A 22028-nucleotide genomic window follows, 5' to 3' on the forward strand; every position below is an offset into this window, starting at 1 on the left:
ACATCTACCGTATTTTCCGCACTATAAGGCGCACCGGATTATAAGGCGCACCTTCAATGAACGGTCTATTTTAAAACTTTTTTCATATATATGGCGCACCGCATTATAAGGCGCATAGAATAGACTCTACAGTAGAGGCTGGAGTTACGTTATGCATCTACTAGATGGAGCTGCACTAAAGTGAATGTCAACAAAACAGTCTGACTCCGGTCGGCGAGGAGAGCCTTCTGACTGGCCTGGGGTGTGGCCGGACGATGGTCACCCTTCTCCATTCGCGCACAGCATGTTTGTGGAGAACGTGGTGCTAAATGACCTGCAGACGACCTGATTCTAGACCACATGTGTCAAACTCAAGGCCCGGGGGCCAAATCTGGCCCGCTGTAGCTATTTATGTGGCCCTCCAGACTCCAGATTACATCAATAAGTCCTTCCAGTTTTTCACAAATACACAAAATTCACACAAAATCAACAGATCCCCACATTTATTCTGATTTTACTGACATTTTTTCTCAAAACTGGCCAAAAACATTAATTTAACCTCACTTGATGTCAAGTTATATATGTGACTGATACAGCAATTAATAAAAAGTCACATTTAACATCATATATTAGCGCAAATATCGTAAACATTTCTGACAAATATTCCTATATTATCACTACAAAATCTATGATTTTGATTGCAAAAAAACACAAAAACAATCACAAAGTTCGGCTGATCAGTGTGAAATTTCACTTTAAGAAACACTTATTGGATGCTGAAACATCTATTAATTAATATTTTAACAGTTTAATGGTTTTTATCAATATATTCTAGAACAACCGGCCCTTTGAGAACATTCAGATTTTCGATACGGCCCAAAATGAAAATGAGTTCGACACCACTGTTCTAGACTGTCGGCAGGCAGATAGGTCAGTCCAACTTTATTAACAAACCAGCATTCTGACAACTATCCCAGCATGCACCACGTGCTTTTTCTACGGGCGAAAATGAAGTCGGCGGCTGCTAGACCTGTTGTGGCTCAATATTGGTCCATAAATAAGGCGCACCGAATTATAAGGCGCCCTGTCGGCTTTTGAGGAAATTGAAGGTTTTTAGGTGCGCCTTACAGTGCGGAAAATACGGTATTTCTCAATTAGTTGCATAACTATTAAAGATGCCTATTCTTTTTTTTTTCTCATATAAAATATTTTTATCTGGACTCACCTTGCATAGTTTGACTGCAATTACTAAGCTCCTCCAGTTTGGTCCTGAGTGTTTGCACACGTGTCCCCATGTATTTTAGTTTACACACCATCTCGTTGGCATTCTGGTTCGGGTCAAGGAAAGGCCCAGAGGTGGCCTTAAGGACTATATGTCTAAGGTCATATGACAAATATGAAAACATTGTGCCCAGTGCATTGATCACAGTGGGAAGGTCTTGGGACACAAGAGCATGAGCCTGTTTCAGGTGGGCAATAAAATTATCCCACATCCTCATCATCTAAATATAAGAACACAAACGGATGCAAATGAAAAAGTCATATTTCGAGATCTGACCAAAAAAGTTGCAAGTTTTCAAGTTTATGCACATAAACAGAGAGCACGTCTAAGAAGTGCCTTATTTATGGCATAATTTTCACATCTCTGTCAGCTAACCTTCTCTTCTAAAGCCAGCTCCTCCTCAGTCATCTTCCTATAGATCATGCAAATTGTGTCACGGAGAGAGAGAATGTATTCCAAACGCCTCTGCATGTCAGCCAGTATTTTCTCCAACTCCCTGACCTGCACAGGGGCAACAAACAACCTGTTTATCAAACAGATTTTAAATGATCACAACTTCATTAACTGTGATTAAAATACCCTCCTCCCTCTACCACTTCCCTATAGTTGAGATGTCGGTTGACAGAAGGATGTTGAAATAAATGTGGCACAAACATCAAATCCTTGAAATGGAGAACTTTTAAAAAGAGAACAAAGATGTACTGTATAGACACATTGCTTTGTTTTTCAATATGAAAAAGCAGTGCATAAAGGAGCATCTGCCACAGTAAGATAAAGACACATTTTGAATAAATTATTCACTTGGGTTGAAAGTGTAAAAAAGAAGGCCTAAAATGACATTATTATTCATAAACCTTTCTTTTAAGTGTAAAACAAACAAAATTGTCTTTAATTTAGAGACATAAGCAGATTTGTAGGCCATCCTGGCAAAGATCCAACCTAATTTGAATACGCTTATTCATGGTGAAGAAATTATTGTTTTTAATCAAATTACCAGAGTTGCTGTTGGTACTTCTAACAATCAAGTCAATATAAAAGTAGCACTTTTTTTTTTACTTTTTAAGATTATCAAAAATGTCTAATTAATAGCCCACACCTTTCTATTTCCATAGCAACAACCAGCAGGATTGTACAAGGATATGTAATTATTTTATCTTGCCAGAACACACAGTAATGTGGATGAAAAAAGAGGTAATAAGATAACGACTGTGGCATTTAGCAAATATAAATATTTTTGGTCATTCTAAGTCACCCAGAACAAAAGAAGTTTGGTCTGATTTAACGTCCGACAGTGAGAGAAAAAAAATCTGTATTCAGTGTACGCAAGTATCAGATTTTAACTGTATTTCAAGTTGTTATAAGGCATACAACCCTTACTTTCAAATGTTGTCCTCTTTTGTGTAAGCATCTTATTTTGAAAAAGTTTCTTTACCGTAAAGACGAATTGAGAGAAGTCATTCACATCGTCCGGTTCTGTTTTGAGTTCAGCAGTCATCCTCTCTAGCTCCTCCATGAGGGTTTCTGACTGCCTCTTCATCTGGTCGACAAGTAGGCTTTGCACTTCCTCCTTAATGATGCTAAGCACCTCCACTGATGAAACAACAGGAAAGAGAGGAAGAGGATTTATCATGAGACACAAAGTACATTTCTCAAACCATATAGACATTAGCAGACCTTTCATGAGGCTTAAAGAGCAGCTTGGTGGTTTGTACGTTAAAATTGTGCAATTTTTGCGACAAATCTAGTTTAATGTATTATTTGACACAGATACCGCACACAAATTTGCAAAATCAACTCAATTTAGAAAGGTGTTTAAATGTATTCCCTGTTCTTTTTTTTTTTTTTTTTTTTTTTTTTACAGTTTTCAGTGCTTTACATTATTTAACATTTTAAAGGTTTCCAAAACCCCAGAATATTAATATCTGACTTTCAGTTTATGAAACCAAAAGTTGCACTTTGAGGTTTCATGAAAAGGAAGCTTTTGTTTTCGCACAGTGAACACGTACTTAGAGTTTGCTTTGTGCTGGTAGCATGGATGATGATCAGCTTGTTGGATGTGCGGCTTGATGGGGTCACTGTCTGGACTCTCTGAGCCCAGCAGCGCAGCTGCTTAATGAGCTCCTCATACACAGACGCAGGCTGATCCTTAATGGTTTCCAGTAAGGCTGAGCTCCACTGACTGACAAACAAATGGATGTTCTTCAGCCATGAGTAATACGTATAGAACTGCTCTATTTCTAGTCCGGAGACCTGTCCAAAGAGACACGAGAAGATATGAGCAGACTACTAATATTTAAGATCAGCTTCTAGTGGTCATAAAAACAGATACTTTTACCTTGATGATCTCGGCATGCTCAGTGTCAACTTGCTTTGTAACATCATTGATGTTGACGTACCACTCTAGCTGGGCTTTGGAAAGAGGATAGTAGCAGCCATCCACCATTTTACCTTCCACTGTCAAAGAAGCTGAATGAGAGAGGTTGATCAATCAATCACTGCAACTGCGTTTGCTTCTGGAGAACAATAAAAACTTGTCTTTTTTACAAAATTGCAACTCAAAGCTACGGAAGCTGAGAGCGGACATCTTTTGCACATACTTTTTGCAGATAGTTTTCTGGAGATAAATTAATTTGTCAATGGTTTTCTCAAGATAACGAGTTAATTTCACAATGTTTTTATTGAAATAAGTTAATTTCACAAAAGTGTTTTTCAAGATGAGTTAATTTTTCCGATTAATGTTTTTTGGATAACAAGTTATCCCGATGGTTTTCTTGAGATGAGTATTTTTCACAATGGTTCTCTCAAGGTAACTAGTTAATTCCACAATGTTTTTATTGAGATAACTGGTTAATTTCACAATGTTTTTATTGAGGTAGTGAGATAATTTCACGATGGTTTTCTCGAATTAACGAGTTAATCAAGGTGTGTGTTAAACCTGAATCCATCCTTTAAATCCATGCCAATGGTGATAGCTTTACTTGAGAAAACCATCGGGAAATTAAGTCATCTCAAGAAAACCAAGGGAAAATAAGTATATGTAGAGCATGTCTGCTGCTGGCTTCCGTACAAAGCAACACGATGTTACTACAACACAACATTAATAGAAACAAAAAAAAATGACCATACCTGTCACAGTAGAACATTCAGCAGAGGTTAAATCCTGATCCGAGTCACAAGGTTTGCTGCTGGTCTCCAAGAAGAATCCTAAATCGTCACATATCTGTCAGGGATGAAAAGAGTTGATGTTCATACAGTACATATTCTAATTTAAATATCATAAAATTTGTATTAAAATAAATGCTTAGCTACCTGAACAATGGTGTCAGCCCTCAGGAAGGAATTGGCCAGTGCTTTGTGAAACTCAGAGATTGGTGGGTCAGTGCTTAACTGACTATTGGTAGTGAAACGCAATTCAGTGTGGAAGACACTGCGACGCTTAGATGAAACTCTCTGAGAAACACATAACACAATAAACATCAGCGTACCAACTCCTAAAAGATGAGCTTCATAATAACTCATCTTTTCTCCGTTTATGTTAACGGGAGAAAAGTGCGTCTTAGTTCTGAAAGTAACATTTAGAGGAGACAACGTGAAAGTGACTGGTGACTGGTTTTTGCCAAGTGTTAATTCCAAATGAAACTGATGTGTAATTCTGCTTTCCACAAAGGCCAGATTTGGGTAGTGCACTGCAAAAACCTGTCCTACTAACATGTTATCCCACCTACGCAGTGGATCTCTGCAACTGTTTGTGCCAAACTCTATAAACAAGAGTATCTGCAGGTTTCAGAAAGTCAAACTTAAAACCATTTTTATGCCACCACGAATGAAATTTAAGACTGAAAAAAAAACATAAATATATGGAATATTAGAGGGATCCCTCTCTATTACCATCATCCATAGAAAAGCTATGAAATTTCTGGGCTCTGTTTGAAGCTCTTGGCAGTGGCTTTGTGCTTCTCACACTACACATGGCTCTCTATAACCTTAACACAGACAGCGCCAAGCTATTTTTTCCCCAGAGCACACCAAGTATCATAATGGTAGGCAAAAGTGAGCTAATGGAGGAAAAATTGTCATCCGGCCAAACGGCAATAGGTCTGCACTTAGCCATTTAAAAAAAAAAAAAAAAAAAGCTATCTAGCAAACACATATTAGCAGGTAGTAACCATTAGTTTAAACTATCTTGACTTTAAAATTTAGAACCTGTATTAATGTATTTAAGGCACACATATATTTTTTAAATGAATCTAAGATATTTTAAGACCTTATTTTTATGTACATGAACTTAAGACTTTTAAGACTTTTTAGAGAACAAACACCTGATAATTTGATGGATTAAACAGTATTCTTTGAGATATTCAAAAGGAATACCATTTCATAGCCTGACCTAACTTTAAACTGCTCCACAACTTTACCATTGCTGTTCATTGGCATTCATATCATAATGCTGTTAGTTAATTAACTTTCTCAAATTGCTGACTGAATAAATTTGCATACTCTTTTTACGTTAAAGTTTGTGCTTTTAACTTCACAAAACATTTGCGCTACATGAATACTTTTGCAGTGCACTTTGTATTACATTCTCTTAATACCTTAAAGAATTTGAGAAAAGAACTGGCATCTTGCTGAAAGACAGTAACAAGATTCTGTATAATGATGTGATGGACCAGCAACGCAAAGTTTCCCAGTTTCTTCAAAATGCTTTCTGACTCGGCCAGCTGTTTCTTTATGCTTTCTCGGCAGGCCAAGAGCCGATGAATGGGTTCAAAAGAATTCCTGTTCTCTCTGGAAAGTTTTAGTTGCATCTGGAGCTGCTTGTTATTTTCATAAGTCTCTTCTTTTACCTGAAGATAAAAAAAAAGTTTCATCAAAGAGAATTAGACGTTTTTCAATTAATAAAGCAAAAACAATAGTCATGCTGAGCCAAAAATTACATTTTCTTTTTAGATGTCTTTGTGAAACAAAGACATACCGAATTCAGAAGCGCGGCTTGATATTTGGATAACTTCTGTAGAGTCAGAAAACACTCATTGTTTTTCGTCATCAGTACTTTGTTGAATTCTAGCAATGAAAGGCTTTTAGAGTCATCCAAAGGCATCCAGTTTATTCCTTGTAGCTCCTCAATTACTCTGTAGGCACAGGGAGTACAAAAGTGGCTTAAAAGTCCAATTTTGTTTGCTTCACCTAAGCGTTTAAGACTGTTTGCCTTCAACACAAATGTTCCAGTATTATTTATCACTATTCAAACTGAAGTTCCTCCTAACTTACCCAGATAACAGATGTAGAGCAGTTCTGAACTGAGGTACAGCTAAAAGTAGCAGATCCTGAAGCTCTTCGCACTTGCGTCGAAAATGTATCCTGCGTACCGTCTTACGCCAGCTGCCACGCGCAGCCAAGAGAAGATGAAAAAAAATACATATAAATAACGTTGCATATGATAGCCCAGCAGTGAGAAATGGGGGTTTTTAAAGATCGGCAGTCGGTGATTGGCCAGAAAGCTACGATGCGCCCCCAGTAAGACAGGCAAATTATAGTTGAAGCACTTTACCTGAAAAAGATTTTGCTCATTCTGAAGTTTCTGAAAAAACTGATTCTCTGCAAAAGCGTCCATAGCACGTACTCTCTGTACCACTCTGCAAGACTGACAGCTCCACCAAATCCTGTCGTCGTCACGTGAACCACAGAATTAGGGCAGAAGACGTAATGGTCCGTTCCAGCATCTGTGGAATGGACCACTTGCAGATCATAAGGCCTACAAATCAAAATTACACTTACACACTCATTTACATTTTAACATTCAGCAATCAAGCAACAAAAGGAGTCGGGTGTCAGTTCTACCTGTATGTATCCTTATGCACTTCCTTCAGGTAAAACAGTTCCTCCAGGTATTTCTTCTCTGCAAACAACTGAAAAACCTCTATGCCGGTCAGAGGATATGGATTTTGTTTACTTCCTTTTGCAGTTTTCATTTTTCTTCTGCCCTTGCCCACTGACACATATATCGATTCATCATCCGCTGCAAGACTGAAGCAACAAAGAAGAATCAGCAAAAGAGAAACTTCTTCAGGACTCGAAGGGGAAATTCTTGACCCTTTGAGATTGGTCAGTTTTTCATGAAAGGATTTCAGTTAGAAATATAACCTTCTGTTCAGCATTACTCCATTGAAGTTCAGCATTTAGACACAAAAACGTTATTTCATTTTTTTCAGTTTTTTTTAACTACCAAACAATATTACCTCTCTGCTTTCAGCTGAGCCATTGCAGTGGGGGTGTCAGCTCTTAAGGCAGGGGTCACTGGTCGAAGTCCTTCAGCCCATTTTGCCTCAGCTAAGGCTCTCTGTGAACCAGCATCACCGACGAAATGAGGTGGTTTCCACAACGACTCGGGTTTGTTAGATGGAAGGTTTTCGGTGAAAGACGTGAAATTGAAAAGGTCCTTTGACCCGGAGGATGTCGGGAAGCATTTCTCAGAGAACAGAGGCAGTAAAGTTCTTTCAGGGGAGTGGGCCTTTTTCCTAATTATGGGTCCAGACTTTGATTTGTCTCTATGACACATCGAAGAAGAGCCAGCAAACATGCTGCTGATTTGTTTGTGTACACCACTAGCTGGTGTAAGAATAGCAAAATTGACCTTGCATTGCAACAGTGAGTTTCTGTAGGGAAATAAAGAAATGAGATAAGGTTACAGCCATGCTTTATCATGCAGTAGTCACACACAGAGTCGCAGATGAAGTTGAAAGAAAAGCACACATGATTTTCAATGGTTTTAGCAAATACAAATCTGAAAAGTTTATACTTGGTTGCCCTGAATCAATACTTTGTATTATTGCCATTTTCAGCTGCAGGTGTTTTGGGGTATTATTTTACACTAAAAATCCCTGTCAATTTATGCTTCAAAAAAACCCAAGCTTAATCAGATTGAATGGAAAGTCTTGCGTCATTCTAACACACCTTTAATGCTCTAGCTTTATGTTTAAGATGTCTATTCTGTCAGGAGGTGAACCTACACCCTCATACACCTGTGTGTTTTTAAAAGCTTGGGATATTTTTTCATCCAATATAAAGTTTTGTTCTACAACAAATGGACTCTGTTTATTCATTAGTTGACCTCTGAAGGCAGTTGATAATACTACCTTCAGAGGTAGTAAGGTATATATCCCAAAAATCTTAAAAGATACTGAACCATTTCCACACCACACTTTCCAGATTGTTGTTTGGAAGAAAAGGTAAAAAGCACGTATGCTTTGCCTTTCTCCACTTCATGTTAGTGCACCACATAATATCACAGAAAAATACATGAAAGTTTGTGGCCAAGTCTGAAAAAGTTCAGATTGTGAGAATTTTGTTGGCACTGTAACTTTAAAGATTTAAATTAAATATACAGTCAACTAAGCAAGATAACAATGAATGTAATACAACGGATGACGGAGTTAAATTATTGACAAGCCTTACCTACCTCACCGCACAACACCTGTATTACCACTATATTAAGTTTCTTCCACTAAATAGAACTGTTTCTTTCAGTAGTTCACAGTAGTTTTGTCTGTTAGCCATCACTACTGCGTGACAAAATTTACCATGATAAGCTAAATATGAGTTTTCACTCCGCTTTTGTTTGCTAACTATGCTAGCATTTCGACGACAGACGACAACTCGCAGAGAAAAATAATAACAAAAAAGCTTCCTAAATTATCAGTGTTTACAAATAAAAATAAAATAAAGTGTCAATTATAAACTTGAACGGCTACTTAAAACATAACGCACTCTCACTAACAAATTACAAATGAATAAATGAAGAAAACACTTTAGCAACTTTCTTTCTTACCTGCGCAGGAAAAAGTTGTGAGGGAACCATGGGGACAAGCTCGTTGTTATGGTAACGTGCAGTGAATTCTGTTGACGGGAGGTTGTCAGGCGTGGTAGATTGAGTGAAAACAGACCTGTAGCCTTCTTTTTTTTTTTTTTAAACAAAACCTAATTTCATCCCTTGTTCGAGAAGTTCCTTATGCTCTTGTTGAAATTTTAATACATTTGCTCATACAGTTGGAGTATATTTGTTTTCAGAAACCGTTTTCTATGTATAGTGATTTACGTTTTACTTCATCCAGCCAATGTTTGGAAGACGCTAATCAATAAAGTTTTAAGAAAAAAAATTAGACAATCTTTTGAAAACAAGTCCCACTCATTATTCTAATCCTTTTATTAGAAGAAAAGTGTGAGAAGAAAATAAAAAGTTGATTTTACATGATATTTTACGTTTAAAAAAATACATAAAGGATGAGGGTTGGGTTTTTTTTCAGATTAGGACATGTCATATATTTATTTTCTATATTATATTTTTGTATATAGGTATATTTTATTTCTTATGGTTACATTTGTATTATTAATATTTAACACCTTCGATGGAGTAGTCAACAAGTGAGTAATTTCCCCTCGGGGATCAGTAAAGTATATCCTACTCTATTAATTAATATAATGAAAAGTTGCTAAGAACAGACTCTATCTAAACTCTTCAGAAATTGAATGCTTTTTTTCCCATATTGTTATATTCATTTAGTTCTGCACTGTTGCTTATAAAGTTGAAATGTACACACAGCTTTTCATTACTGCTCCACCACTCCATGAAGTTCACGAAAACCAAATGGATTCGTATAAAAAGCTTTAAATGTTTTGATGTCATCCGTCTAGACAGCATTCAGATCAAGTCTGTTTGTCACCTTGAGTCTTTCTTTTTTATTACAGTGACAGTAAAAAGTCGTTTTCAGTCTGAGGGTATCAGGGAATCAGGCATTAGTCAGGCTGACCTTCCACATTTAGTAAAAATGCAGCAGTTATTCTGTGTCGTGGTGCTAGCAAAAAGTAAAACAAAAAAAAAATGTTTAACACAATCTAATTTGCTTTGGGTAAATAAGAGAAAAGTGTAATGTTTTGCTGTTACGTTAATGAAGTATGCTAATAAAGTATACTTATTATTAATAACATTATTGAAAGTTATTGCTGTGTTTTTAAAATAGAATACACAAATTTTACCTCTTGATTACATTTTGCTTAAAAAGCTGACTAATATCAAGGGTACTTAAGAGTCACCCACCTACAATGAATGTTGTTGGACTATTTAAAGAATACCTGGAGAAAAACGACCCATAAAACTTCCAGCTCTTTTTTAAGCTATGAGGCGATGATGCTAAATCCCAGAATCTCCACGTTGGCTTATCCTGAGTTGAGTTCGGGTTGTGTTATTCCTCTCCACACTCTCCTCATACTTGTTGAGGGTTGCTGCAAAGCCAATGACCCAATGCCGCAGACTGGGCATATAACATTTTCCAACTGACATTAAAACGTGATTTAACTGCTTTCTATCTATAGTAAAAATACTAGGTATCTAGAACTAGAAAGCAAGTAATTGAATTAAAGTTTTCTGATATGTTCTGATGAGTTTGGTTGTGACTGGATGTGATATGAACAAACCGAATTAAACTGTAGTGTAAAGCAGCTCCGTCTTGAACAAACATACTCATCAAGAAATCCAACACGACCAAATCTATGAAGTCCACCAGTCTTGTGCCTTTGTCATACGGAGGGGTCTTCTTCACGTTCACGCAGTAATTAGGATCTGTTTCCCATCTGAAACAGACGGAAAGTCATATTTTCCAAAAACCAATACTTCCTTAGCATTATTGCAATTGTAGGACAATTCTGCAAAAAACTAAATAAATAAAATGTAAAAAAACTGTGAGTTTAATCCCAAATGAAATTTTTAGATAAATCTTTAAAAAATGTTGTAGAAAAACTTGGGACATTTCTGAAAAATGTCAGACTTTTGAATCTTGGAAAATTTCCAAAATGTCGAAACATTTTTTACTCTATACAACCAAGTTTTTTCTAGAAAATTTCTGAGATTAATCTCAAATCTTCGGGTTTTTTTCTAGCAAATCTTCGACTTTTCACAAGCAGAACGTTTTCTTGTGTTCGATGGATTTTTTTTTATTATTTAAAACTCAGAAATGTCCTTATTTTTTCCAAGAACATTTCTGACAATAATCTCAAAATTTCTGAGATTTTTGTCGGAAATGTACTCCTTGTAAATTGATCATCTTCAAAAACAAATCCTCGCTGACTGAAATCGCAATACATTTGGCATGATTTGAAGTTCCTCATTGTACACGGCTCGACGTTTCCGGGTCTACTTACTGCGCCAGCTTGCTGCGGCTGTATGAGCGTCTCCATGGAGACCTCCAGCTCCTGCGTTTGGCCAGGGACAGGTCTGGCAGCATCACGGCCAGCGAGGCCTCCAGGTCCTGTGGGGTTCCACACACCGCGTGCTCCGTGGAGCAGTAGTAGGAACACTGGCCATAGAAGCACACATTGCCCACTAGAGGGAGAAAGAGGCGCACAGACAAAAAATAAATAAATAGAGGTCGGTGATGAAAAAGAGACACCAATGTCAAAGCGAGAAAAAAAAAAAAAGAAAGAGAGGACTCGCATGGTTAAAATCCACTTGTTTATATTCAGAATTTCAAAGGCCTTGCAAGCGGGCTGCATGAATAATTTAGGAGTGTGTGTACCGGGGGAATTAAAGAAGGTTTTAGCCAATTTGCGGTCAGTTGTGACATCTTTGATCTCCTTCACCACGTCCACCAGCCTCCCGACTGCAGGAGGGACTCTCCGGTAGTCCAGGATCCTGCAGAGAGATGAAGGGGGAGACGGGAAGAAAGACGAGTACAGAAAGGAAAGCGGGGAAGGAAAGGGGGTGAAGAAAAGAGGAGAAAGATCTGAGACACAGCGCGTTACGCAACACGCGTTCATTAAGTCAATACATCACGTCGCTGTTTAATTGACGACGCTCACTGTGGCAGCGGGGCGGATTTATGGGCTTTAATAAAGCGATTCTCTACCTGTCCAGATGAAAGGCGGCAATTTCCGCGTTGTGTCGCTCAAAGTCGGAGAAGTAGTAAAGGTTGTAGTTGGTCTCTTCGTCTCTCTCCTGTCTGTTCGGGAAAAGAAGAACTCAGTCATGCAGGTTCTAGTAAGTTCGACTCGGTTCTTCTGGTTCTGTTTGACAGAATGTGTCTAATCCAACAATTTGTATACAACCCCTTAAAACAGGTAACACTATGCCATTTGATAAAAGCGGGGCCTGTGCAGTCACAGTCGGTGGCCTTAGACTGCAGCACAATTTTTGTCTCGCTTTGTATCTTTAAAGATTTTCTGTTGAGTTTGTGCCAGGAGAGCTTACATTTTGAAATATATTTTATTGCCATATATTTTAGGGGTGCACCATTGCAGTTTTCCTACCTGCCAATACCGATTTTATTTTTTTTTCCTGAAATGTCACTAGAAATACTTGTATAGGTACATTTACTTTCTAGGAGTGCCAATATGTGTGAAGGGGGCATTTTCCATGATACTTCCTCTGTCCAGCAGTTTTCCAACTGCTTTTTGTGTTATTATTATTATTATTACCATTCAGTTTTTTTTTATTCTTTCTTTGCTTATTCTGTCTTTGTAATGCAGCATGCTGCAGCTATAGTCTCCCTTTAGGGAATGAATAATACATGAAATTGGATTTCCTTCCAACAATGCTCTTTCTTAAATCTGGTGTTTATTTACTGGAGCCATTTCAAGAAGATTCCATTTAGTGCAGGCTTTGCTAAACGGTCATTGTGTTTGTTTTGTTTTTTTATTCTCCAACTCACTTCTTGGGTTTGAACAGAGCTTGTCCGTAGTTGGGAAACGACATTACCAGCTTCAGTTGCGTCCCCCCAGACTTCTGCACTGAAAAACAAGCACAGAGAGCGTTACCATCGCAACACACACACACATACGCACACACATATGCACACACACACAGGTTTTCTGCTGCTTTCATTGAGTCTTTCTTGCCAGATTCCTCCTGAGTTTCCCAAACACATTAATTCACGATCGTTATATAATTGTTACAGATGGTTTGCTTTTGGTCTCAGTTTGAAGGCTTAGGATGTTCCCATGTTTCTACATAAACTTAAACAGGAACGTCTTTAGGTATCCGCAGGTTTGCAGTGCAGTGTCTATCCATAATCGGGACATTATTATTTTTTAATATTAATAATAATGTTCTGGAATATTTTGAAGAGTGACACTACAGGCTTTGTACTGTGACAGACCAACGTGTTTTTGTTCATTCATCTTTGAGAAACAGTTGAAGTTCAGTCGGATTTGATAGAAAAGAGAAAATGTCTGTGAGCAGCAATGTTCAAGGTTTGACTGACGTTCCAAATTCAACTCAAGTCGGGACTTTGACTGGGCCATTTTAAAGGGCAAGGCAGACTGGGGATGTAAAGATGCCTGTCAAAATATACACACATCTTTACGTCACATGTTTGTTATATATTATGAAATGAGCAATACACATCAGCATTTCAGCTCCTGTAGTGGCTTTTCCGTGCTGCTTTGGTAATTCCTCCTCTATGGGTGCATTGAAACACCATCTCTGGTGGGAAAATACTTCAAAAATGTACAAAGTAAGATACATTTTTGAGAAAGAGAAATAACAACAGATATATGACCTATTATTTTGTTATTTAAGGACATAGGAAAAAAACAAAAACAAACAAAACATATTGCCTTCGGACTTGTTTTCTCTCCAGACTGGATACTGTGGTGTGAAATCAAGCTTAGGATGATACTAAGCTAATGTTCGGAACCTTCCCACAGACTTAGCATGACGCTCAGGAGGAACGTGGCAGATGTCACGGTCAGACAGCAGGGAAGTGAGGAGGGAGGGCGAATGTCCCATCAGACCGTCAGTTCCAGAAACCACACATAAAGAAAACCTCATAAAAGAGTGTGACCCCGCCAGGCTGCGCACAAGGCAAAGTCTCTTAAGATTGTCGGGGGTTAAAATATTTACATCGGAAATATTAAATGCAATGTAGTTGTGTAAATAATTTATTTTTATGTTTTTCATGACACACTACGCCATTTCTCATAAGCGGATAAATGTGTTTAAGTAAAACTTTACAGAAGTAGCAGTCTGTTCTAGTCTAGCAATTCAACATGTGCACTAAGGACACCATTTCATACACGTTGCCTTCAACACATGAATGTATCTTTATGTAAACCATTCTATGGTTCTGACTGTATTCATTTCCACCTGTCTTCCCATCACTCGCATCCACACAGCATGATGCATCATGCAGGTCTTTTTTTTTTTCTATCCACACATTTTGCATGGTGTTCAAAGAATTTTGGTTTTGCAAAAGCCATTCCATTAAGATTGTCAAAGCTTTTTTCTACTATAGCAGTGCTTATGCAGAGGATAGTTTCAGCTATCTTTTTAAGAAACACTCTAGTCCAGATGTGGATTTCGTGGTTAACCTCGAAAGGGTTCAGCCAAATAATAACAATAAAAAACTTAAGCAGTGAAGAAACTCACATGATTGACATGGAGAAGTTTGCTGCAAAGCCAGCAGCTCATGTATCCCTGGCGATCATCTGCTGAACACTCTTCCATCTGCGTTGAACCTCAAAGGTCTCCCCAAAGCTTCAGTCTCTCTCATTTGAGAAGAACTTCAAAGTCGTCCTCTGTTTGAAAGTCTAGCCCCAAACCTCAGGTGTTGCAGGAATACCAGAACCCTCCTTTCCATCCTGACTCTTCACTCTCTGTGGCCCCTAGTTTGCCACCACACATTTGGCTAAGAATACCAATGATGTTTCCGTTTAAAATCACAACGGGGTCTGATTCAAAGGTCTATCCATCTGAATTAAAATCAGTACATTTTTGTTCTTCACTTAAAAATTCAGCCAAGACGCCTGATTGGGTGTATAAAACAGCTTCAGCCCCTCTGCTTTAATTATTCAGCAAGAGAGAAAAAGAACACTGCATAAATATGGAAAGCCAGCACTGCACATGCCCCTACCTGCGCTGACGATGCGATGCGTGGCGAGCTGCTGGGTTAAAGGCTCCATGTTGGGGTCATGGTGTGGGTAGAGCTCCCAGCGTGTGATGCCCAGATGAAAGCGTAACCATGGAGGCTGGCTGCTAACGCTGCTGTTCCACTGGACGTTGTCATATATGTCCTGAGTTTCGCTTTCCCTACAAAAATAAAAAGACATACCCCTAGCAAACAGTTTCAGAGCTGTCATGCTGTGCAGACTTCTACAATACTTTAGGCCTGTGTTTGTCAAATTGTGATATGGCTACCACTGGTGAAACTTGGCTAGCTTTAGCTTTAGAGGAAAATACTCCAAGAATCTTCCAGAATGTGAAGTGAAAACATCTGCTGGTGGATACTTATGCTGTCGACTATTTATCTTTGACACATTGGCTTAGATGAAGGACTAACATCACACCCAACCAAGATTTGTTCTGCTTGCCAGCTGGATTTAGCAAATGTTTAACTCAATGACCAGGATGTTAGCAAAACATGCTAATAGCAGACAAACTCTACATTTTAGGCTTTCAACACTAAAACAACATGTTCAAATGGAGGTTGCACATATGAGTGGGAAAGATTGAATGAGATACAAATTGCCAGAAGCACACATAAATAGTTTATATAGGATTTTGCTGAGAAACTCCTCTCTTTCCTGCTCGGTGACCTGATTTTAGGATCCCTCCCTGTATATTTATATGACTAGTTAGTCATTTGGAAATGTTTACTTAAAATATGTAAACAGATAGGATTTTTGTTCTTTTTTTGCAACAAACCAATAACAAAAAAAACACATGCAACTCCTTCTGTAGTGTTTTATATACATATATATATTTACTACATATCTGAACTAGGATTACACAATATATCGGTATCAACGTCGGTATTCTCCTATGCTTCCAATTTTTAAAGTATCAGTATCATTCAGATGAGTAAAACTGGACCGATATTAAAAACCGATGTTGGCTTCCATCTTGTTGCCATTTGTGTTTCAGATGGGGGAGAGAAATGTGACCATTTGGTATTTGTTTGGTCATGTGACAGTGATAGTGATACAGCGTAGGATTATGGTTTGTTTAAAGGAACAGTGTCGTATAATATTGGCTTTTTTGAGCTTTGGCTGTATAAGCTACTTCACAGTGCAATGTGTACTGCTCCATCATGGAGCAGAGAACTGTGTCTGCTCCCTGCAGTCTGACCCATCTGGTAGATTCTCCCACTGTACATGCTATGAATAAGCTAGGAAACTAAGAAAAGTGTTAGCAAAATTACATATTGTGTAGGAACATAGTAGATGTGTTTGAGGTTTCATTTGCCTCATCTTTCTCTCTCTCTTGAAATTCTCAGGTTATTTTCTCTCTTTTAACACTATAATACTGACCACATCTGGGAGCTCCTCTGACTCGGTTTGATCTTTGGTTTCACTTTCATAAGCCAGTCGTCCTCGGGAACAGCCGGCCTGGGCGTGTTGTAGAGCGGATGGTCGAACAGCGCCTTCAGCTTCAACATGTCAGACTCCCAGCGTTCCGTTTGGTTGGCATTTCTCTCTGTGTTGTTCTCCGTCGCTTGTTTGTCTCCTTTCCATGTCAAGCGTTTGTAAGGAAGCCTTTGAACGTTTACTTTTACTTCCCTTCTCCCGTCTTGATTGGAAGAATCCCTCTGAAGGATGTCTGTTGGTGGCTCCGCGTGACCTCCGACCCTCGCCGAGGCGTTGGCGTTGCGCGCCAAAACCCTGAAGTGCATCTCGGGTGGCAGCGGGGCGTCACAAGGCAGGTGAGGGATGGAAAATGTGACGAGCGCCAGGAGGAGGTGGAGGAAAACGGTCACGAAAGCCAAGGAAAGACAGATTGTCCTGGAGCGACGCCACATGCACCAGGTCATCCTCCTGAAAAGACAGACAAGAGGGTCAAAAGGATGAGAAATAGCTCAGACACTAAAAGATACACAAACAATAATGTCTGAATGAGTAAAAATAAACAGCAAAAGCAGTCATACCTCTTTAACCTCTCACATTTCGGAATTACAAAACCTTATTGGATTTTATGTGGCAGAACAACACAAAGACGTTGGAATACTTGTGGAGGGGAAGAAAACAATATGTGGTTTTCAAAGTGTGTTAACATTACTTTATGTTCCAATTACCCTAAATCTGGGGTGTCCAAAGTGCAGCCCAGGGGCCATCTGTGGCCCCTCAGATTACTTTTTGTGGCTTCCAGCTGCAGTTTGGCTCATCCATGTACAGGCACAGGTGATTAATGCAAATGGAGACTTTTTATTTTTAATCGGGGTCAGGGTTTCAGGCAGTCTAAAACTGGCAGGCCACCAGGCTTTACTTGTGCCCCCACCAGGCTTAGTATTGTTTATTTATTTTATTTTATTTTTTTTTTTACAATTGCCTTTTTTAAGACTTTATAGTTGGAATTTAGGTATTAATCTTCCAATCTTCCAATAACACATAATTATGAAGTGATATTTTCAAATTTCCTGTCAACTTTTTTTTTTTAAATTAACCCAAAAACGCATCGATCCGCTGCATGAATGCCCTAGAGCCCCAAGCAACGGACTTAGCAAGTTTTCTGGGGGAAACACTGGGGGTTAAACAGAAAATAGAGAATGTTAAGTACAACACAAAGTATCCCCGGTTTTATAACCAAGCTTTGATAAGGAGTTGAACCAAGTCTATCCAGAGACTTTTACTGAAAACCTATTTTCTTTTTAACAATGAGAACGACAAGCATTTTGAAAGAAAGTGAAACAAATCCTGTTTTTATAATTTGCTCAATTGAGTCAAAAACTACTTGGAAAACCAGATGTCTTTCTGCTAAAACAGCAAATGTGCCAAATCCTTTCAGGTTTCGGATTTACGATGAATAACATCCTTTACCTACAAAAAAAGGGGGAAAAAATCAACTACATTTGCTTGATTTTTCTTTTTTTCTTTTAATTTTTTCGTTGCCTGCGAGAACGTTTTGATTTGCCGATTTTTCCCCGCGTAACAAAGTTTGGACACCCCTGTCCTAAATAAAACTGACTGCAACCAACTGCCTTAAGAAGTCGTCTGTATGCAATTTACCTCAGAAAACAAATAAAGTTGTTCTGTCAAGACCTCAGAGATTTGTTGGAGAAAATTAGCAAACAAATAGCAATGAATGCTAGGAGTTACTCTGGTCAGACACATGGTGGTGGCAGCGTCATGCTGTGGATGTCCATTTCTTCAACAGACACAAGTAAATAGAGTTCAGCAGCAGTTAAAACAAAACAGAAAAACAATCATAAACATGCAACCGGAGCTTCGATAGAATGATTTTGTTAAAATGTATTCACATCTTAGAACGGTCCAGTCAAAGTCCACATCTAAATTAGATTGAAATTCCGTGGAAACACTTGAAAGTTGTTCTCACATATGACCTAGATAATCTGACTGACTTTAATTTATTATGCAAAAATAATAATAAAATAGGCAGAAAAAAGCAAAGCTGTAGGCACACAGTAACCAAAAACACTTCATTAATATTTGCAGTAAGTTCTCCAAAATGAATGCCTCCTTTTTCACACATTATATGTTCCATCAATGTAAGAAACATGCACTGTTTTGTGTTGATTTATCATGTAAAATACCCATACGCTGCATTGTGGTTGCGATTTGGAAAGTTTTGTAAATGTTCATGTTCTCTGGATGTGTTAGCAAACCGCCTAATGTTTGGACAAAGAGAGAAAGAGCAAACATGGTGTAAACACTTTGAAAAACAAACTTCTAAACCAAAATTGTAATCAGAATTTTAACAAGGTCTTTAAGATTTTTTTTTATCCTTCTAAATAATCTTTTAGAGTAAAAGGGCAAGGCATGCTGCAGGAGACATACTCACATGTTTCTTTGTTTTGCAACTTGTCTGCTCGTGTCGGCGTCTTTTCCAGAGGTACGACCAGACGCTGTGTTGTACCCGGGTTCCATTCATCACGTTTTTCTCTATTTGTTTCTCTAACTTCACAGAACTGCATGTTGGGAGGGCTGCCAGGTTAGAGTGATCTGGGCACAGATCAATGTGTTTGCTCATTACTCTTTAAAACTGTTTGTCTTATGTAATGTAACTTTTCTCTGTTTTGTTTGTTTTTTAATGCCTGACACATATGAATTATTGAACACACAACTTATTTCATGTTTTAAACCCAACATGTAATGCCAGAAGAAGATTTTTTCCTTCTTAAAAGAGACATTATTTACATTTGAATACAAATCTAGTCGATTTAATCTATTTAGGCTTCCGCAGCAACCATTGACAAAACGAGGAATATTTTACCACTCATGGTCAGTCTCGCATGCGTACAGGGATTTAAATCGACTCCATTCACGAACCACGCGCAAACAAAAACTTTGGTTTTTCCTCTTTGCTGAGCAACTACAATGAACCTGCAGCTCTCAAAGCAGCTGCAGAGAAAACCATAAAACCAGCAAAAGAAAGGAAACAGTTAAAAAAATTATATTATTATTATATACTTAAGAAATAGCATGTACGCAAAGCAGCTGTCAACCAGAAGAGCTGGGAGACAGAGGTTTCATGTTCTGTGCTGAGACTTCATCAGGCTCGCCAGGCCTCATCGAGGATCCCTAAAGATTCGGCGCTCCTGTGAAGTCGGGCTCTTTAAAGTGTGTGTGTGCGTGTGTGTGCGTGTGTGTGTGCGTGTGTTTTTTATAACTGCACGCGTGCTCGCTCAGCCCGCTCCACGTGCTGTGTGTCGTAGCCATGTGACACTCTTGAGAATAAATTGATGAAAAATCACAGCGTGTGACTCATTTAATATCAGCTCAAAGCACTGGACTTGGTTTTTTTCCTCACAGTTGGTCACATTCATTCATTAGTCACCAACATTTGTAAAGAAACATCATAAATGATGTTGGGTAACAACATGTTATGAATGCAAACTAATAGAAACCACAGGAGATTTGAATAAATATTCCATTAAAAAAAAAAAACATAAAACCAACAAAATTGAAGGACTCACAAACACCTCCTCACCTCGTGGGACTGTGAAAACAGTGAGAACTCGGTTGGTAATTATCTCAGTGTTTGCAAAAAAAAAAAAAGAAAAACAAGTCGATATCAAGAAGAGAAATCTATGGGCTTAAGAGTTCTGCACTGGGTTTCTGTGTAGGATAACCAAATATGAGCATTGCAATTTACACAGGCACTTCTTGAGCTTCTAGAAGTGCCTTTATTTGAGTTAGTACAAATGAAAAAGCAGCCATTGAAAACTCTTTATTCTGTAATACCATATGGCTTGCTCATGTTTAGGACATGTGACCTGATGGTCATTGCCATGGCAGCAAAGGAGACGCCTGTGGGTGGCCAGCAGCAACTATGCAAGCTGATAAAGTGAAGGATGCCTTAGGTATTAAATCAAGTGGAGTTTACTTGTATTGCACATTTCAGCAAACAAACAAACAAACAAAAGCAGTTCAAAGTGCTTTACACCATAAAAACATAAGAGTTATGAAACAAGCAATAAACATTGCATTTAGTCCAATGCCATCATCAAAATTATCAAGCTAATATACATCAAATATTGATCATTGTTCCAGTTGTCATTAATTAACACAAAACAGGTGAAATTTTAGCTTTTTATTTAAAGGGATTCAGTGTTTTGTCTGTTATGCAGTTTTCTGGAAGTTTGTTCTAGATTAGTAGGGTAAAATAATAATACAATGTCTGTTGTCTGAGAAAGTTTAAGGACTTTAGAACTGAGGTGATCTGCTCTACTTTCCTAGTTTTAGTGAGAACACCAGCAGCAGCGTTTTGAATCAGCTGCAGTGTCTGACTTTTCTTCTAGGCCAGAGGCGTCAAACTCCAGTCCTGGAGGGCCACTGCAACTTTTAGATGTGCCTCTGCTGCAGCACACCTGGATAGAATAATTAGGTCATTAGCAGAACTCTGGAGAACGTCTCTACACAATAAGGAGGCAATTAAGCCATTTGACTCCAGTGTTTTCTACCTAAAAACTGCAGGACAGTGGTCCTGGAGGACTGGAGTTTGACACCCCTGTTCTAGGCTCACCTGTGAAGTCACTGTTGCAGTAATCAATGCGACTAAAGAGGAACACCTGAATGAGTTTCTCTAGGTCTTGCAGCAACATTAGACCTTTAATCCAAGAAATGTTCTTCAGGTGACTGAAGGCCGACTTTGTAACTGCCTTTACGTGACTGAAGGTTCAGGTCAGAGTTCATCACTACTCCTAGATTTCGGGCCTGATTTGTAATAACCAAAGGCGTACACCGACTCCAGATCGTTTCTCTTTGGGTCAAAAGATAAAAACTAACATTTTGTTTCTGTTCAGCTGAAGAACGTTACGGCACATCCACTCATTTATCTGTTCTAAGCATCTATTTGACGGTAACCAATTACTGCCTACAGTTATTTAATTTTTATTTTTAATGTTTTTGCTGTCAAATAATTATTAAAGACTGATCAGTCATGTACATGTAGCACATATAATTTAACAAGATTACACATCATTCCATTGAGATCCTTGGTATGTGTTGAATATGCATCGACAGGCAATAGCAGTATGCATACTGGTTGTATTATGGTTTGAGGTTTATTTTGAGACGTAGCTCAAATCCTCATACAGCCAATGTGGTTCTGACAGTAATCATAACAGGTATTTTATTGACTGTGAGAGGAAAACATGCAGCTTCAAGGCCTGGGTTGACATCTGAACCTAAGAGCCTTTGTATGGCAAGAGGAATGGCCGCCTTCTGACACCAAAGCTTATTTTTTAGCCCCTCATATTTATACATGATTCTTAAAATAATTTGACTACACTGATCAAACATTCACTAGAGCTGTAAGCTTTTTGTT

The 22028-nt window shown here is 38.4% G+C and overlaps 2 protein-coding genes across 5 annotated transcripts in view; both read right to left on the bottom strand.

The window, feature by feature from the left end:
* Positions 1-10630, bottom strand: part of dnhd1 (dynein heavy chain domain 1) — a 35371-nt gene extending 24741 nt beyond the window's left edge. Inside the window, exons 1-14 of one of the 4 annotated variants that reach the window (XM_008429452.3) lie at positions 9087-10630; positions 7498-7914; positions 7100-7285; positions 6810-7013; positions 6530-6640; positions 6234-6390; positions 5854-6105; positions 4571-4711; positions 4388-4481; positions 3597-3727; positions 3268-3511; positions 2694-2851; positions 1637-1762; positions 1205-1481 (exon numbers count right to left, since the gene is read on the bottom strand). In XM_008429452.3, the coding sequence (XP_008427674.2) occupies positions 1205-1481; positions 1637-1762; positions 2694-2851; positions 3268-3511; positions 3597-3727; positions 4388-4481; positions 4571-4711; positions 5854-6105; positions 6234-6390; positions 6530-6640; positions 6810-7013; positions 7100-7285; positions 7498-7838 (2422 nt within the window). In that variant the 5' untranslated portion in view covers positions 7839-7914; positions 9087-10630. Of the gene's footprint in view, positions 1-1204; positions 1482-1636; positions 1763-2693; positions 2852-3267; positions 3512-3596; positions 3728-4387; positions 4482-4570; positions 4712-5853; positions 6106-6233; positions 6391-6529; positions 6641-6809; positions 7014-7099; positions 7286-7497 lie in introns of those variants that run through there. The other 3 variants (XM_081601292.1, XM_017306503.2, XM_081601397.1) reach the window with 3 other exon arrangements.
* LOC103476899 (extracellular serine/threonine protein kinase FAM20C) overlaps positions 1-20488 on the bottom strand; it is a 47574-nt gene extending 27086 nt beyond the window's left edge. Inside the window, exons 1-7 of the mRNA XM_081601431.1 lie at positions 16556-20488; positions 15160-15335; positions 12958-13036; positions 12157-12249; positions 11827-11942; positions 11453-11633; positions 10776-10885 (exon numbers count right to left, since the gene is read on the bottom strand). Of these exons, the coding sequence (XP_081457557.1) occupies positions 10776-10885; positions 11453-11633; positions 11827-11942; positions 12157-12249; positions 12958-13036; positions 15160-15335; positions 16556-17055 (1255 nt within the window). The 5' untranslated portion in view covers positions 17056-20488. The remainder of the gene's footprint in view (positions 1-10775; positions 10886-11452; positions 11634-11826; positions 11943-12156; positions 12250-12957; positions 13037-15159; positions 15336-16555) is intronic.
* Between the last annotated feature and the right edge of the window lie 1540 nt (positions 20489-22028).

This window comes from Poecilia reticulata, chromosome 1 (assembly GCF_904066995.2).
Source record: "Poecilia reticulata chromosome 1, P_reticulata-male-v2, whole genome shotgun sequence".
NCBI lineage: Eukaryota > Metazoa > Chordata > Actinopteri > Cyprinodontiformes > Poeciliidae > Poecilia > Poecilia reticulata.